The sequence below is a fragment of the Ochotona princeps genome, chromosome 1 (assembly GCF_030435755.1).
Source record: "Ochotona princeps isolate mOchPri1 chromosome 1, mOchPri1.hap1, whole genome shotgun sequence".
Lineage (NCBI taxonomy): Eukaryota > Metazoa > Chordata > Mammalia > Lagomorpha > Ochotonidae > Ochotona > Ochotona princeps.
In genome coordinates this window covers 56,597,893-56,616,593 of record NC_080832.1, presented here as the reverse complement: position 1 = coordinate 56,616,593, position 18,701 = coordinate 56,597,893, and the positions used below count along the sequence as shown (strand labels likewise).

The window sequence follows — 18,701 nt, the reverse complement described above, 5'->3', positions numbered from 1 at the left end:
TCCTTCTGAACAACCCGGTGGGGAGGGGATGAAGATGAAAGTGTGAGCTGTAATCCCACACTTTTGTCACCTATGTGCTGCCTGGCAGGGAGTCTGAGGAAGAGGAGGCCCAAGGCTGGAAGAACTCCGGGTTAAAATGGGACATCTCTGCTAGTTGGGGTCAGTCATATTTTGTCTGCATCGTCCCCACTGAACTGTCTTCCTGGCCTCCCTCAGCCCCACTCCTGCCTGTTCCCATCCTGCCTCCCTGAGGTCACCAGAACGGCTCTCTGGAACAATACAGCTCCTCAACAGCATCTGTGTTGACTATTGACACTCAGACACTTCCTGACCCTCATTCACAAAAGAATTCCCTGAAGGATCTCCATTAAGGGCTCCAACTACACTTGACATATAACTAACTGGTTAATGAATATTCATGGAAACATTGCTTCAGGTAAAATACAGTATAGTTCATTATGCGCATTTATTGAACAAAATCGACAAAAGAAAAACACTTACTTTATCATTTAAGGTGGGATCATTCAGTGAGTAGAGCTTATTTGTGATGTCTTTGCCTATCAGATACCTAAATATTTCATATAAGAAAGGTTCCGATTCCAGAAAGTAGGTTAATCTTTCTCTTGACCAGCATAAAAATCTGCAGTTATCATCTGCAACAATGGTTACCTACAGAAGACAAACATACCAAGAAAAAACTACATTGATATCTATTAATTCTTTTTAAGATAATTTTTAAAAAGATTTATTTATCTTTTAGAGAGGGGGCAACAGAGAAAGGAAGGAGGGAAAGTAAGAGAGACTAATAGACCTTCCATTTGCTGGTACACTCCCTAAACGGTTACAACAGGTGGTTCTGGCCCAGGGACACTAACCTGCTCTCCGACATGAGTATCAGGGACCCAAGCATTTGGGCAATTTTCTACTGACTCCCCAGATGTAGTAGCAGGAAACTGGGTAGGAAATGGAGTAGCCACGACTTGAATCGGTACTCCAGTATGAGATGCCAGCATATCAAGTGGTGGATTACCCTGCTGTACAACAATGCCAGCTTCCTATGAATTGACTAGAGTAGAACAACGTAGTGGACATTATCATAGTCATGACTTAAAATTAAATGTCTTAAATGTCTTAAAATTAATTACAATGTATATCAGCTTCTATAATTACACATAAAATTATGCCTGAAAACATGATCTCTGCAGAGTGAACAAAAGCCAGTTCTGTAAGTTTTGTGGGATTCTGCTTTGTGAAGCCTGCTGAATGGCTACCATGTGAATACCACTGTGGCACAGTAGACGAGACTGAGGTTGCAAGTATGACTTATTAAAGACTCTTTCACCAGTGTTGGGGAACCTTTGTTCTGCCAAGGACCTTTTCAATATTTATAACATCATTATCAACCTAAAAACTAGCCTTTATAGAGTTACTGATTATCTTTCTTTTTTTTAAAAAAAGATTATTTGTTTATTTATATTTAGAGAGGGGAATCAGTTGTGATATCTTCCATTCACTGAATCACTTACTAGATGGATACAATGGCCGGTGCTGGGTGAGGCTGAAGCTAGGAGTTAGAAACAGGAGCTTCACAGAGCATGGTCGCCCACATGGGGAGCACTGATCCAAAAACTTGAGCCATCTTCTGCTACCCTCCCAGCCCATTAACAGGGACTGTATCACAAGTAGAGCAGCAGGGGCACCAACCAAACCACTCATATGAGATGCTGTTGTCATTTCAAATTCCACCTGTGGTTTCCCTAGCAGGGCCAAATTAAATGATTCTGCTGATCTTACATGGCTTATGGGCCAGACCTTCCCCAATCTTGACATTCTCTTGATTACTATGGAGCTTAAGAACATAGATTCAACTAATGAACTGAGTTCAGAACTGTGAGGCCTGTTGCAGAAGAAACGCCTCTGCTGACCAGTGCTATGGTACACATTCGAGATGGGCACTTCCAGGGACCAGGCCCTTACTGATGAAATTGATGGCTGAGATACTTCTGTCCTGTTTTCCTTGAGTTGGATCTTTTAACGTTGGCTCCATGGTAGCATATTAGACAGGATCCCTCCAAATAGTTCAGATCTGGCACAGATCTCTCAGCTTATGTATTGTTAAGTGGGAAAGCAAGAGGATACTGTTAACTATACCACAACTCAGGTGTTCTTCAAATAAATCCCTCCTCCAGAGGGAGGGCCATGCCCTCGGGGTTCAATGCCCAGAAACCCTTCCTTCCCTACCAGGCCTCTTCCAACAGTTCTATCTCCTTCCCACCTCACTGGAGCACTCATTGCCACATCCCTACTCATCTGTTGACAATCTGTGTCTTCTGAGCTCTCTATGTGTCTTCCTGTTTGTCCAGCTTCCAACATACAGTGGTGCTCATTGTCTACTGAACAAAGGAACTAACGCATGAACACAGATGTATTTTTTGTATCTTTAACCTTCTATTGGAGCCTATCCTAGCAGGAGATTAATAAAGATTTTTGAACTTGACATGAAGTCTTATCTGGGGCCCTCAGCAAATGTTTTCTTTTCTTTCTTTTTTTTCAAAGATTTATTTATTTATTATTGCAAAATCAGATATACAGTGAGGAGGAGAGACAAAGAAGAAGATCTTCCATCCGATGATTCACCTTGACAGCTTTCCCAGGCCACAAGCAGGGAGCTGGATGGGAAGTGGAGCTGCCAGGATTAGAACCAGTGCCCACATGGGATCCCAGCGCGTTCAAGGCAAGGACTTTAGCTGCTAGGCCACTGCACCAGACCCTGGTAAATGTTTTCAAAGGAGCTCTCTTCCCTTTGTTAGTCACAAAAGTTATCATATTTCAGAGGACAAAAGGTCCAACTAGAGAAGAAAATGAAAAACTCGGGACCAACAGGCTGAAATCAAAACCAATCAAATGCACTGGCTATTTCAAAAAGATCGATATTCTCCAGAAAACCAAAGTTTGCACTTATTTGTGATGTGGAAACTAGAAATTCATAAAATCATTAAATGTGCCAACAGTTCTAAGACTTCATAAAACATGAAGTTGGGTTCATTTTTTCAATATGTATTATTGGGCAGGTACTTTCTGGCAAAAACTACTCAAAGCACAGAGGTTTCAATGAGGAACAAGACAGACAAGATCTTTGCCCTGAGAAGTGTAGCAAAGGGGTTGATGATATAGAAAGGAAATATGACAATCTCAGATAGAAATATCCTGAAAAATACAGAAGAGAATCAAGTGGTAGAGAGTAACCATGATGTGAGCACCACACTGAATGCCACTCTGTATGGACTGTGCTTTTTAACAATTAACAGGTTCTTTTACTTCAATTGTGGTAGTGGATCCTCCAAAGTACATTTTACACTTGATCTTAGCCAAAAGGCCGAGAAGCAATCCAAAGTACATTTTAAACATATATTTGTTTAAAATTCAGGGTTTCACAGAAAGTGGGAAAGAGAGAATGACTGATTTTCCATCTACTGCTTCACTTCACAGCTGCCCAAAATGTCCAGGGCTAGTCCAAGGTGAAGTCATCTGGGAGTCCCTTGGGTCATTTTCTGCTGCTTTCCCCAGGCCATTAGTGAGGAGCTGGAGCAGAGGTAGAGCAGCTAAACACAAACCAGCGTCCATGTGGCATGCAGATGTTGCAGGTGACAACTTTACTTAGTACATAACAATACTAATCTCCAAAATCGTGTTCTAGATTCCACTCCACTTTTCTGATGTCATGTGGGAAGTATCATAAGACTTATTGACTAATATGTATTAATGAATGGCAGAGAGTCTTTTTGACTTCCAGCCTAGACATATTTTCCCACCAGGCCAAACGCTACTCAATGCTTCCCAAATTCTTCAAGACCATCACATAGAACATACTTTAGCCAAGTGATTATAAGACTGACTACAAAATCCACCAAGAGCTCCTCCTATAGAGAACAGCTGAATACAAGGTCACGAAGTTGACATTCTAATGGAGAAAGCCAAAAATAATTTTTAATTGATGAAGAGGAGGAGAGAGGGGAGGGCAGGAGAAGCATGGGGAGGAGAAAAAATAGGAGGGAGGGGAAGAAGAGGAGAAGGAGCAGCAGAAGAAGAAACAACATATAAGATTTTTAGCAATTGAAATAAAAGGTCAAACCAGGCTTGGACAATTCCCAGAAGCAGGAGGATATGGATAAGAAAGTAACAGTAATAACAGAGTAATAACAAAAGAGTGAAAACTGGGTATTCATCATGGCTCATATTGTCAAGTGCTCAGCCCAGTCCCAGCCAGTATGACCATTTGGGGAGTGAATCAAGAGATGGAACACACTTCCCTGTCTCCTCTTCTCTCTCTGTAAAAGCTGCCTTTCAATTAAAAATAAATATATCTTTAGAAGATGATGAAAATGTCCTAGAAGTGGTCTGTTCAACTAACACATATGTAGTATTGAGTTCTTGTAAGCACTAAAATATTAGTCAAAACTGATTAAATGTTTTCAGAGCTTCATTGTAATACTTACTTTATATTAACATAATGTTAACTTTAAAGATTTATTTTATTTACTCAAAGGATACTGCTTCATTCCCCAAATGGCCTTAACATCCAGGGCCGGGCCAGGCTGAAACCAGGAACCAGGAATTCCACTCTGGTCTCACACGAATGGTAGGATCCCAAGCACTTGACCCATCTCACACTGCTTTCCCAGGCACATTAACAGGAAGTTGGATCAAAGTGGAACATTTTGGACTCGAACCAGTGCTCATATGGGATGCTGGCATCAGAGATGATTCTTTTTATTTTTTTCTTTTTAAAAAGATTTATTTTATTTACTTGTGAGGCAGATTTGAGGGAGGGAGGAAGGAGGAAGGAAAGGAGAGAAAGGAGAGAGAATGTTAACTTTAAATATCAGCTAAAACTTAATGCTCAGTTATTCTATAAGAACATGATTTCTCCCCTAAAGTCAATAAAACTTTGATCTTCAGGCTTTTCAGCACGGGGACAGGGTTAACAGTGGGTAACAGCATGAGACAGAATAATAATTAAAAAAAGTGCAAGGGGAAAAGGTTCCTTGATATAAAACTTCACAAAGAGTCAGAACACAAAACTCTACTCCTACCTTTTGTAAAGATGATGCTCAAGATTCTACCAATGCTAGCTAAGAGAAGCAGTTTTTCAAGTACCCAAACAATTGTACACACTTACAGAGGAGACACTGTTAGTTCAGACCTTTCTCAGCACCAGTCCTATGCCTAGTTTCATAATCATGACTACACATTTAGCTGTGCAATCTCAAGAAACAGTCATTGATTTCTTTCATCTTTCTTTTCCTCCTTTTCATCTTACTACACAATTGATTTGCATCCCAACCTCAGAAAGAATTTTAAAAGTAAAAATTTATGGGTCTGGTGTAATGGCTCAATTGGCTAGCCCTCCCCTTGCAAGCCCTAGAATCTCATATTGGTGCCAGTTCGTGTCCCAGATGCCCCACTTTCCATCCAGCTCCCTGCTTATGGCCTGGAAAAGCAGAGGAGGATGATCCAAAGTCTCAGGATCCTGCACCCAAAAGAAGATCCTGGCTCCAGATCATCTTAGCTCTGGCTGTTTGACCATTTGAGGAGTAAACCAGCAGAGGGAGGACCTTTCTCTCTGTCTCTATTTGCCTTTCCAATGAAGATAAATAAATATTTAAAAAAAGAAGAAGAAGAAGTAAAACTTCAAAGGAAGTGCTTCCCTGTAGAAGCCTTGCAACAGGGCAGAGTTGGGGAGCACAAGATTCACAGATAAAAAACCTGTGCCAGGAGAAGTCTGACCACTGCCACCTGGCTCAGGTAGTGAAAAGCTGGCTCTGGAAACACGTGGTATTTTTCATCTGGGAACTTGCTTCCGGAAGAAGCAATAAATATATTACTCTCACACAGCTATTTTTTACTCTGGCCTATCTTGCCAAGAGGAACATTTTGTAAACAATCAAAGCACAATTTCTCCCAAGAGTTTTCTCCAATGAATTTGGTTCCCAGTGCATGGGACACAGGCTTGCTGATACCAGGGTAGTTTTTAATCCACTGACCAATCCTGAAATGCCACCCCAGTATCTACACAGAGGAAAGCAGGATTATCTCAGAGAATGCTGTTTTTTTTGATCCAGCTATGGAGTCCCAGATTGGTCATGGTTTTCAAATCTTCCCTAATAGTCATCAGCAATAATTCTTACCTACTGAAGTTCAATTTCCAGTCTGCAAGAAAAAAGAGAGCTGTAGCTAGCAGCGGAAATTCCCTTTTGGTTCACTGCACTATAAATATACTTGGAAGTCCAATGGAAAACACAGTACATATTAGAAACTGCCACCTGGGGCAATTTGCTTCTGGAGACAAAGGAGGTTTTCTCCCTATCCTTCGATTCCAGTCTTTTCAGGATAATATGAGACTGAGTTAGCATATTAAAAGTGACCTGCTATCATACACAGAAAAATCAATGCAACAGATAAATGTGAGGCTTTGGAAGAAGAAAACATAAGATGGTCAAAGGAAAGAAGAAGAGAATAAAGAAGCAGCCTTGCACCAGTTCATTGAGGGCGGTGATGCAAAAGTACAATTTAGAGCCGAAATTAAAGGGTGCAGCTGACCCTCAGGATGGCAGAGTGCAGCCTGTAGGCTGCAGGAAACAGGAACTTAGCTTTCTGCTTCTGTATCTTCAACCCAGCCATCTTCGGAGCCATGTCCCACTGCCAGTGACCCCACATGAAACCACGTAGTCGATACATAGAACTGTAACTAGTTTTACTCAGGCAAGAGTGAGAGCAGGGCATGGCAGTAATCAGCGTCAGCAGAATCAACTGAACTGCATGGCCATAAATGTTTCACTTTTATCTCCACTCTGTGGCTTCCCCAAGTGTACTAGATCTCAGAGTGAGACTCTAAAATAAGATTCTGCCACCAAAACCTACTGACACTGCTCACCCTCGGTGCCAACTCTTCCTTCGGTCCCATTTCCTACCTAAACACATTGCCCTCTTGATTGTAAGTAGGCCTGCTCTCAGGATATTTACGTGCTGTTTATCCAGAGGCTAGGATTAAAGGAAATCCGCACATCTCTGTTACTGTCCTACAAACACACAAGGTGAATAAAATGGACGGGCTGGGCCGGCGAGAATCAGGGCAAAGAATTAAGTAACAAACAACTGTTTTTTAAAATATAGACAGAATCACATTGAGTATTCCATGTTTAAATGAGTACTGCTAGAAGAATTCATTCCTTTCCCTTAAATTATTTTAGTATAAGAGTAAAGAGACTCCTTTGTGCATCAATAAAAGGATTCGCAAAATAACTCTTCTAGCGCAAAATCAGCTATATGTATTAGGAATACTGATTATCTGTAACTGACATTTTCCTTGTTTCTCACAAGAAAAAAATGCATATGTTTCCTATGGCAAAATTTAAATAAGCAAAATGAAAGTAAAAAGCTGTCAATGTTACAATCAGAAATAACAAATTAATATTATGGCCAAATTAAGATATATGTATTTTTCCAGCCCTCTTTTTGTGCACTACACATTATTTTAAGATTTTTGAAAAATGAGGTCATGAATACATACCATATAATACATACCATATGGTAAAGCTCTTTTTTATTCAGTAAACAATGGCCAATTTACTATTAATATCACTTGAATTTTGAATGAGCCATATAACTAGTTTCAATCTTTTTAAAAATCACATGAAAGCATACCTGGAATTTTTCACCTTTGTGCATCTGAGTTGATCTAAATTCTGGAGAATCTATAAAGGCACAGGGGTAAATGTTATGCAGAAAATGTCCTCGATAGGAGACCTTCATTCTGTACAGAAATCATCAATGTTAGTAAGCACATCATTTGGCACAAATAATATCACATTCCCCAACATCATTGTAATCTTGTGGGATTGTACTTTCTTTTTCCTTACTGATAAGCTTAAGGCATTCAGCATTGTACTTTCCACAGTACTGAAAGCGTCAAAGATGCCACAGATGAAGGGCATAATTAAAAGCACTTTCAGAAGACAACCTAAGAACAAGAAAACCTTGCATTCCTTATTGAACGAAACATGTGCCTTCTGATGAGCGTCATTCCTCATACAAATAGAGTGACCATGCAATCTGTTACTCAAACTGGGAGATTTTTGAGAAAGTGAAACTATTAATAGTTTGGCCAGCACAACATCTACTGGCTCTCTCCCCATGGGGTCTGATATTTCTAGAAATTATGTTTTTGTGATACTCAAAAAATAAATTGCTACTGAAGCATGCATAAGCTTCTTGAGTGTGAATGCCTGACTTAAACCTACTTCAACTTTTTCTCATTAACTTGAAATAAAAGATCCAAATTCAACTATTTACAATGGGGCCCGGCACGATGGCCTAGTGGCTAAAGTCCTCGCCTTGAACGCCCCGGGACCCCATATGGGCGCCGGTTCTAATCCCGGAAGCTCCACTTCCCATCCAGCTCCCTGCTTGTGGCCTGGGAAAGCAGTCAAGGACGGCCCAATGCATTGGGACCCTGCACCCGCGTGGGAGACCCGGAAGAGGTTCCTGGTTCCTGGCTTCGGATCGGCGCACATCGGCCTTTGCGGCTCACTTGGGGAGTGAATCATCGGACGGAAGATCTTCCTCTCTGTCTCTCCTCTCTGTATATCTGACTTTGTAATAAAATAAATAAACCTTAAAAAAAAAACTATTTACAATGCAAAATTCTGATATCAACAAGATTCGGAGCAGTATATTCTATCTAACATGCTTCTCTCTTGCATTCCAAACCAGAGCTGTAAAGTGAAACTTCACTAACAATACATTCTGTGACTGCTTCTTCCATGGGTTGGAAACATTTCCTTCCATTGGGTTCCATCCCGCAGGCCACAAGAGAATTCAAGGCAAACTAGGAAATTTCTTATTATCACAGAGCACTTACTTTCCCTTCAGGAGAATACTCAGACGGTCATCAACAGAGGTTTTATCCTCTGCAGCGTAGGTCTGGCCCTTTTTCAACGTCTGAATCATGCAAAACTGTCCGGTTAATCTTCTGAACAAATCTGGAGGCACACGGAGTGGTTCGAACAATCGCCGGTAGATGCCATGGAGCTCCTTGTTGATCTTCACCTGAAAGACAGTGATGACCTGATACAGCAGGCCCAACAAACTATCTTCTGGGGTTAAATGCAGTTTTGAGAATAAATAATGAATCCATGCTACATAACCATAGCTCTGCTGTGGTTAGGTTAATGAAATTTTCCAATGAGAGTCAATGGTAATGTCAGTTTATACTGTAGATGTTAAAAGGGCACCTTTGTAGTTAAATTGAATTCTCAAGAGCATAAGGGGAAGATGTGCACTATTGATTACATCTCCTTCTATGGGCTATAAAGCAACTGCTGAGGTTTAGAATGTTGTTACAACTTCACCTTCCCAATCAAAGCACCTTCTATAAATAGCACAAAACCTTTTGTTCCACAGAAAGGAATGACATTGATATGTTATGGCAAGAAAATAAACATAAAAGTAGGGCTTCATGTAAAATAGAACTGATATAGTGTACACACTTTAAGTGCTTTATCTCCATGTAATTTGAATGTGCCAACGGGTAAGAAAACAAGTATCTCCAGCTGCCATCACTGCTTCGCATGTATGCATCCTTAAGCACCGTGAAGGAACAGCAAAGGTGTGACAGTGTCTCAGTGTAGCAGTTTCATGCTAAGCTGAAATAAACTTGGTACCACAGAAAAGATACTGGTAAAGAGGACTGGCTGGTGGACACAGAGGAAAGCTAAGTAGCTTAATGGTCTCTGTTGTCAGAGTCTCCAAAGCCCAGGTCATGCCCCAGTGGCCCTAGCCCCAGCCTTTGCTTCTGGAAGTCACACTAATTGGGGAGATAGAGAGCTGTACTGTGCTGCCCACAAACCCCGTCCCGGTGAACTCCTCAGCAGACGCCCTGCTCTCGCGGCCCTGGGTCGTGAGAGCGGCTCCTCCCGGACGTCACTCCAGCATGCTCCTGCTCGTCTGCTGTTTCATTCTGAGGGAGTAGCCTCATTTATATTTTCCCAAAGAGCAGGTTTTTACAGCCCAAGAAGAAACAAAAGCGCAGACCCAAAGTGCTTTATCCACTTTGCTAGGATCACATCAGCCACTTTAGAGCCTTGTGTTTCAGAGGCTCAGTAGGTTCTGCTATTCAGGAACTGTAATCCTTATTATTACTATCATCAATACCCCCATTCCAGAGCTCTAGTATTGTGTATATAAAATAATTTCTTTCAAACACTTGCTGCCGCTCGTAGGCTTACCAGCTACCACAGCACAGTCATAGAGGAATTATCTGACCATCCGCTGGCCCAGCTTCACAACTGCTCACCCTGCAACTCTCACTTCATGCCCAGTTTCCTCATGAAGCCCTGCTGATTCATCTCCTCTTTGAAAAAATTCACTCATCAAAAGTTTGTACGCACCCCCACTCTGTGCCAATCACAGAGAGAGGAACAAAGGACTATAACAGTGTCAAAGGGACTGGAGATGTTAGACATTCATTCTGGACGAAGCAATTTTTAGAAATTTTCAGCTTAGAAATCACTTCTTTATGCATTTTTGATATTTACCGGTCTTTTCTTATACAAAAGATAGGAAAGATGTAACATGTTGACACCCAAAAACACTGAGTTCCAGATCATGATATCCAAGGCACATCGGAAGAGAGTGGCCCAGACGATATAAAGGGTACACCCTGTTGGAGAGCAGAGTTCATATGTTAGATATCTAGAATAGCTTCAGCAGGTAGTTCAACAAATATTTTATTCTCAACATTTAAGTCATATCTTAGGAATTTCTCAAATATAACACTGAAGTTTGTTTTTGTCTGGGTAGTAAAATAAAACATGCTTTGTAGCAGAACATTTGCATAGAAAATATTTTTCAAAGAGGGGGAAAATCCCTTAATTTTTACCACTGAAAGGAAACCTCTATTGATATTTTAATGCTATCTTACAGTTTTTGTGCCAGTTTTAGTTGGTATGATTATACATATGATTAAAAGCCCTGCTTTTGGGCCCAGTGTGGTGGCCCCGTGGCTAAAGTCCTCGCTTTTGCATGCGCCAGGATCCCATATGGATGTAGGTTTGTGTCCTGCCTGCTCCACTTCCCTTCCAGCACCCTGCTTGTGGCCTGAGAAAGCAGTCAAGGACGGTCCAGGAGTGAAACAGTGGATGTAAGATCTTTCTTTCTGTATCTCCTTTTCTCTGTAAATCTTTCTCCACCCCCCAAAAAAATCTTTTTAAAATAATCTCTGATTTTTTATTTATTGTAATGGCTTTCTCATTTTATTAAAACTCTCTGTAAGCATAGCTTGTACTTATTATAATTGATCAAACCATAGTTTATTTAGCCAATTCCCTTTTTCTGGAGTTTTTGGTTATAACTTTTGAGAAGTAGCATAAACATCTTTGTGTGTAAAAAATTTTGTTCATTTGCCCTGGGCTACTGAAAGGGAGTCAAAGGAATTAACTTTAAAGCTTGTAATAATGCTGAAAAACTTTTCGAAAAAGTCTGTCCAAATTTGCAGTACTATTGGTTGAGAATACTAATATTAAGTTGCCAATATTATAAAATTAGAAAACTTCATTTGACAGTGAGGAACTCTGTATTTTATTTTGCATTTCCGTGGTTGTTGGTGGGTCAAAATTGGACCAAAATTTTTTAGCTATTCAAACTTTTGCTTGATGACTTTTCATTCAGATATGAGAATCTTCCCGTTTTCCTTTACCAATTCTCAGCTTCCATATCTCTAGTTGCCTTTGTGTCAATTTTAAGGCATAAGAGTTAACATTTACTCTAATTTTAACAAAATGGTCACTAAGGTACAAATATCTCAAAAAATATGCATACAAAAAGCCAACCTCCCATGTAAATCTTGAATTGTTTATTTAAGAGGCAAGCAGACACATACACACAGGATGGACAGAAAGTTCCCATGCCCTGGTTCACTCCTTCAGGATGTTCTTGACTGCCTGGGCTGAGACTGGGAACTGGGAACTCAGGTTTCCCACAAGGGAGGCAGGAATCCAACTCTTGGAGCCACCACCACTCATCTGTGAGCTTTTTATTTCATCAGAATGATTTGAAGCATCTGAGTAAAGTCCAAAATGTAAAAACGTGTTTTTAAATCATGTTTCATAAAATTATAGAAGTAATTTAAAATATTATAACTTAAAACGGAGTGGGTGACATAACTGAATGACTAAGAGAAGCAGGATTTTTAAGTCCTGGGGTGGCCAATTTTTTTCTCCATTTTAATATTTAGTAGATCATTGTACATGTTTAGACCTCACTTTTTGCATATATAGAATAGAGTGTTAGCTTAGGCTATCTTTTCGGTATATTTCTCTTCTAAAGTAATGTCCTGAAACTCATGATTGGGACAGGCATTTTGCTTAGTGGCTGAGCTGCTTCTTGGGATGGCTACATGCTGGTCCTGGTTCCCACAGCTCCCACAGGTGTCAAGGATGGAGACTGCTTTCTTCTGTCTTTGTCTAACACACTACACACTACACGGGTGCAAAAACGCATCCAGTAAATGGGTCAAGAATTAAATAATCAGAATAATCTCACAAGAATTACTGGCTGTAACAACAGATTCAGTCATTTTAGTATTTTGTTGTGAATCAATTTAACTTTTTAAATTAAGGTGACTAGGGCCAAAAATAGTGTTTTGCTTGAACTATTGTGTATGGGAATTATTTTGCTTCCCCATGTTCCTTACTGCCCACAGCAGTATTGGCCTTTCAAATTAATACTTAGGTCAATTTAGTACTTGCTGTGTGCCAGATACTGTTCTAAATTAGATCTCTCTCTCTCACACACACACACACACACACACACACACTTAATCATCACAACAGCACTATGAGGTCCTATTATTTACTCCTTTTCTGACATGTGTGGAATACAAAGGTAGAAACTTTAAATCCCTTGCCCAAGTTACACAGTTAAGTAAGGAGAATAATGAGGATTCAAACCACAGAGTCTGGCTTTGCAAGTCCTCACTCTTGCACCCAGATTTTCTGATATGTGGGAAATCTGAACCACATATGAAAACACATAACACTTTATCTAACAACAGCAAACAACAAACAGGATCTAAGTCACTAGGTAGACTGCCAACACAGTGACAAGGCCATGTTTTGTTTTTTTTTTTGGTATGCGATAGGCCCGAAGCCCCAGCATGAAGCCCACCCACTGCCAGTTCTAGAAGTTACACAAAATTCTCATCAGGTATCTTACCTATAGTCATCATTCCCCTAAGAAGTATCATATGAAGGTGAAGTGTGGTTGGAATAACCAATCCAATTGCAAAACAGATGTTTGCTACATGAAAAACTAGATGATGTATCTCTCTCCAGTTTTCACAAGTGGTGATATTGGAAGGCACGGGTATGATATTTTCAAACTCAGATGTAAAACCTGCTGTAGCCCGTTCTGCCAATGGGCTGGACTCCGTATAGTTCATCTTGACAATTCCTGTTTTAAAACAAATCAACGAAAGAACAGTCATAAAAATGGCAACTGTGTCTTCTTACCCCTATTGGTATTATACCAAAATAATTTTTGTACATTAAGTGTTCATAAATAGACTTCTTTAGCACATAGAAATTAAGTATATTTGGTGTCACATCCCAACTCTGCAGATATTAAATGTACTCATTTCCTTATCTATTTAATAATGATAATACTTCATTGACCTTATAATCAAATGATATTAAATATAAGGCGAAAGATTTGTATGATCTGAAGCAAAACCAGAGTACATAATCAAATGATATTAAACATATAAAAAGCACTTAGCATAGTACAATTGTTTCCTGACATAAATATGTATTTATTTATGTGTGCATGCATATATATTAACACGAAGGCACAGAAATGAAATGAAAATAAAATTGTTTGGATGCAAAACATATTTTTAGTAATATGCATTTTTATGAATTTTTTGAAGATCCCACATATGCATAAATTTCGAAAATTTTTGCACCAAAATAGACTTATCTTCTAATAATATTTTCCACAAACTGATTGAAGTTCTACAGACTTGAATGTAGTAGACAGGAAGAGGTAATTAACTCATCAAAAAGGCAGTCAGTAACAATGGGTTATCAATCAAAAGCACAGCAATCACCAAGTTAGCATAGTCTTCCATCATATCCCTACTGGCAACCACTGGATTGGAGCATAAGAATAATTACTAGAAAAATGAAGTTTTGAATACTTTCAAAGAAATTCATACTCTAGTATTTACTATTTAAAAATGTTAAGCTATTTATTTATTAATTTACTGGAATGGCAGAATGACAAAGAGGGAGAACAAATTTCTATCTTGTGGTTCACTCCTCAAACGCCTACAAAGGCCAGAATTGGAAAGGTTGATGCCAGGAGCCTTGAACTCGAGCCAGGGCTTCTACGTAGGTGGCAGGAACCCACAGCAAACACGTTTCATAGATCACTGCTTCCTCCACTTGCTTACGTAAAACCTGAGGGAAGTAGCTCTGTTTTCTATCTATACTGCCTGTCCTCAAGTTCCAGTCCTTAAAAAGGTCTTTCTACTTTTGATTATATAAATTGGATCTTTGGTGGAAACACTGTAGATTTACAGAATATGCCAGTTATTCTGTTTCAGAAGTAATGTCACAAATGAGGATACAAAATATTTTGAAATTTAATTTAGAAACTGTTTCTTATTTCAAAATAAGTTTAATTAAGCTTATTTTAATGAAATTTATTTCAAAATAAGTTTAGGCAATTGACCTTACTTTCCTGTTCATTGTGTTCAACATGGGAACAGTTTTAGATTATAGAATAATTGATGCAGGGTACACATTTTGAAAGGCTGTTATCAAATATGCAAGGATTTCCCTTCTCTTCAGATCACAAAAATACACAAATTCAAAAACTACAAATGCAATGACCAAGTTAATTAAAGACCTCTTAACAGAATTCTAAAAGAACCTCAAAGTGTAACAATAATGGTCGATTTCTATAATGACTTGCTGCAAAAAGGAAAGCAGCATAAACATTCAACTGCTGTTCAAATGTCTGAATCTACAAACTTACTGGGATGGGAGGAACCATTATTTTAATAATTCCATTTGAGGTCAAACCCAAATTACCCTCTCCCCCCACCCTTCCCATTTCTGCAGGAGACAGAAAGCTAATGAGCATCCTCGGTCTCTCTAAACCAATGTCATCTACCCACGGCACCCCCTAAGACCTCTGCGGCTCTTGGGGCCTGCGTGCACTCGGGCTCTCCTCTAAGAGACAGGCACAGGCGTCCTTCACCTGTGTACTTCCACACCGCCCCTGAGGCAGAGAAGCCAGTCACAGGACACGGATACAAGCTTGACAGCAACTGCGCAAAGCACTTTCCAGACCCAAAGGGCAAACACAGGAGGACCTCGCCACACCGAGCCAGAGTCTAGCCCTCTATCACAAGCCACCAGGAAGCCACGTTAGCCTGGCAAAGTCACTTCTCCCCAGGCCTGATTTTGTCTTGGAACAGAAGCAGCTGGAATACAGCGTCTTAAAATCTGCTCAAGTTTTCACAGCCTTAGTACTACGTGTTTACATAGTGACTCCTCGACACATCTCACCTCCTATCCCACTGATAACACCTGCGCTGTCTGCTAAACGCTGCAGCTCACTTACAGGTTTACAAAAGTTGTTTAAGATGCCATTAAAAGCAACACATTTTGGTCCAAGGGGGTGGGAAGGAAGATAGGAAAAATTAACCATCTGCTAATCTAAGTGACAGAAAATAGTAATAAAAAAGATGCGATTATATTATGGCAATACACCTTAATATATGTAATTATATATTGTATATATAATTGGCAATACATATTGATCAGATCTAACCAGTTTTCACTGATTAGCAAAAGAATTTCTGTGGTTCACACTGAACTACCCTTCTGCAGAGAATGGATGTATCTAAGGAAAGTTTAACTTCACAGTAAAGCAGTAAACTTTCAGGTGAATTTTTACCAAACCAAGAGAAATTTTCTCAACATATCCTCAAGGCCTAGTTCCTTAAATTACGTGTTCTAGTGCAATCCTGTTAGGTATTGCTGAGCTAAACAGCTAAATGGTGAAAGTAACACCAAACACCAGTCATCAAGCCACAAACAAGAAGCTAACACATCCAGGAGTAAAAATTCCTGCTCGCAGACTTAATTCATCCCGCAATCTTGCACATCTTCGCATCGGTAAATGGCATTACGTGAGTCTATTCGCACTTACGCTATGAAGTAGGCCATTTCTGGGCTCGTCTGGCCAAACATGAGACTAGGGAAGGAGGGCTCCCGTTGGGGGAGAGGATTAGAAGTACCCAGTCACCTGCGCCTCCCCCCAGCCCAGCCCCAGAGATCCCGCTCACCTTGCTCCCAGTCAATGGTTCTTGACAGGAGCCCTCGCAGAGGATGCGGCGAGCACTGAGGGATCTGACCTGTACAGCGCTGCGCCCCACCTCGGACCCGGGGCGGACGACACGGGGTGCCCCGCCGTGCGCACCCGGTGCGGGACACGCCGGCACTACGCGGGACCGGGAGTCGCCGTGGCCCGAAGCCCGGCAGACAGGAGAGCGGAGCTCATCAAAGAGCTTGCCCAGCGTACAGCGCGGGAGCCGGCGGCGCTCGGTGAGGACGAGTACCCGGGGACACCGGCACTGTCCGATCCGAGCTGCGGCAGCTGACACCGTAGGGTCTGCAGCCGCGGAGCCCGGAGAGCCGGGACAAGGGCGGCTTCCAAGGACAGGGCGCCAACCGAGGGCGCGGCCGGCGAGCAAGGGCAGAGCGCGGAGACGAGGCCGCTGCAAGCGGGGCTGCCAAACTTGCTCCAGCGGAGCCAGATCCAACTTTCGCTTCCCGATTTATCCCTGGAGCTTACGAGGAGCCCGGGGCGCGGGCAGGGGAGCAGAAGGCAGCTGCGCCTCGAGCTCCTTACCTGACTTGTTCCCGGCACCGAGCCCGGGCTCAAATGGCCAAAGTTTGAAGCGCCCGCGGCGGGGCACGAGCCACCGGGGCTACGGGCGCAGCGGCTCGACGGGCGCCCGACGCGCGATCCTCGGGCGGCGGGCGGGTCTGGAGGCTCGGCGGCCGGGGCTGGGTCCCTGCGTCCTCAGCGGCTTTGACTAAAATAGGCATCGCCGCGGCGGCGGCGGCCGGGCAGGGGCCGCACCGCGCACGCGCCCGTCGCCCAGGCGCCCCCCGGAGGGCGGAGCCCGTTCCCCGCCCGGCGCCTCAGCACACCCCGGCGGTCAGTTCGAAACGCCCGCTGATTTTTTTTTTTTTCTTTTCTGTTTTGCCCGGGTTCCTCGGCGCCTCTGCAGTCTGCCCTTGTTTGGGCATGACTGGAAAGCGGGCGGCCTCGTGGGGCCGGCGGCGTTGGTCGCCTCGGAAGGCGATAGCCGCCTGGGCGACGAGCAACCCGCGCCGTCCTGCTGCGCTCCCCTCAGGCTTGAGCGGCAAGGGCGACTCTGCCCCTCAGAGGAAAGGGCGCGGAGAGCGCGCCACTCCCGCGCCGGGCCCGGCTGCCCAGGCCGGACGTTGGGTCCTCGGGGACGCCGGACGCCGCCGTCGGGGACCCGCCAGGACCCGGTCCTGCCGCTGCTGCCGCCTTGCGGGACAGACCTGACCAAACGCCACTGTTTTCTCTTTTCAAAGCCGGGCGCTAAACCGGGATGAGCGCTCCCTGTATAGTCGAAGCGCCACTGGCATGTACCGCTTTAATTCGGTAGACGGGGACTCTAAATTGGAAGGGGGAAAAAAACGGGGACTCTAAATTGGAAGGGGGAAAAAAGATACACAGTTGTCAGACAAAGGAGTTTGTTTTATTAGACAGAGCTCTCATTGGCTGCGCCATGCCCCCCAGCCCCACGCAGAAGAGGGGAACGTTAGGTGGGTATCCAGTTTCCACCGTGGGATCTCATTTGCTTTGAGTACTATAGGGTGATGTTGTTCCTGACTGCCCGAAGGGATGTATAAAGGTACAGCACGAAGTCAGTACCTGCAGGTGCACAGACCAAGTTTATCCAGTGAGTGTACGCTGCAGCCTAGTGCTGAGACCCTGAGTGCAGCAGCACACAGCTCCTGCCGCCTCCAGCTTGCTGTGTGATGTTGGGAGAGTTCCTGAGTCTTCCTGTAGCTTTGTAGCAAAGAGATGTTGATTGCCTCTGTGCCTCATGGGATTGTTTTGTGGACTAAATGGTGGTAAGACCCGTTAAGAACTTAGGGTGGTGCTCGAGGCACTATTCTGTGCATGAGAATGTGTATTTTATCTGCAAATCTCTACCACTTCTCAAAGTTGCTAAGATTGTCTAAAATTAGTTTTCAGGGCCACTTTTCAGACCCCGTTTCTTTCTAGGAAGCCTGCTGAGCATTTTGGTGGCTACCACAACAAATGTTTTAAGGTGTAGGTTTAAGAGACAGATTTTCGAAACGTTCATAGAGGGGCCAGTGCTGCATGAGCAATAAGGCTGCAGGTGCGGTGCTTGTGCCTTAATGAGTCCAGTGCTAGCTGTGTTACTGATCAACTTCCCTGCTAATGTGCCTGGGAAAGCAGTAACCAACTGCCTGGGTCCTCTGTTACCTCAGGGGAGACCCGAAGAGGTGCCTGGCTTTGGGTGGACTCAGTTCCAGCTGTTTGGGACCAGTTGGACAGTGAAC

At 42.6% G+C, this 18,701-nt stretch overlaps 1 protein-coding gene across 3 annotated transcripts in view; it reads right to left on the bottom strand.

Moving 5' to 3' along the window:
* The window catches only part of BVES (blood vessel epicardial substance), a 38,452-nt gene extending 21,230 nt beyond the window's left edge, over positions 1-17,222 (bottom strand). Inside the window, exons 1-7 of one of the 3 annotated variants that reach the window (XM_058660359.1) lie at positions 16,981-17,222; positions 15,633-15,782; positions 13,273-13,509; positions 10,596-10,720; positions 8,921-9,108; positions 7,705-7,813; positions 502-669 (exon numbers count right to left, since the gene is read on the bottom strand). In XM_058660359.1, coding sequence (XP_058516342.1) covers positions 502-669; positions 7,705-7,813; positions 8,921-9,108; positions 10,596-10,720; positions 13,273-13,509; positions 15,633-15,774 — 969 coding nt within the window. In that variant the 5' untranslated portion in view covers positions 15,775-15,782; positions 16,981-17,222. The remainder of the gene's footprint in view (positions 1-501; positions 670-7,704; positions 7,814-8,920; positions 9,109-10,595; positions 10,721-13,272; positions 13,510-15,632; positions 15,783-16,980) is intronic. The other 2 variants (XM_058660372.1, XM_058660364.1) reach the window with 2 other exon arrangements.
* Positions 17,223-18,701: the final 1,479 nt, after the last annotated feature.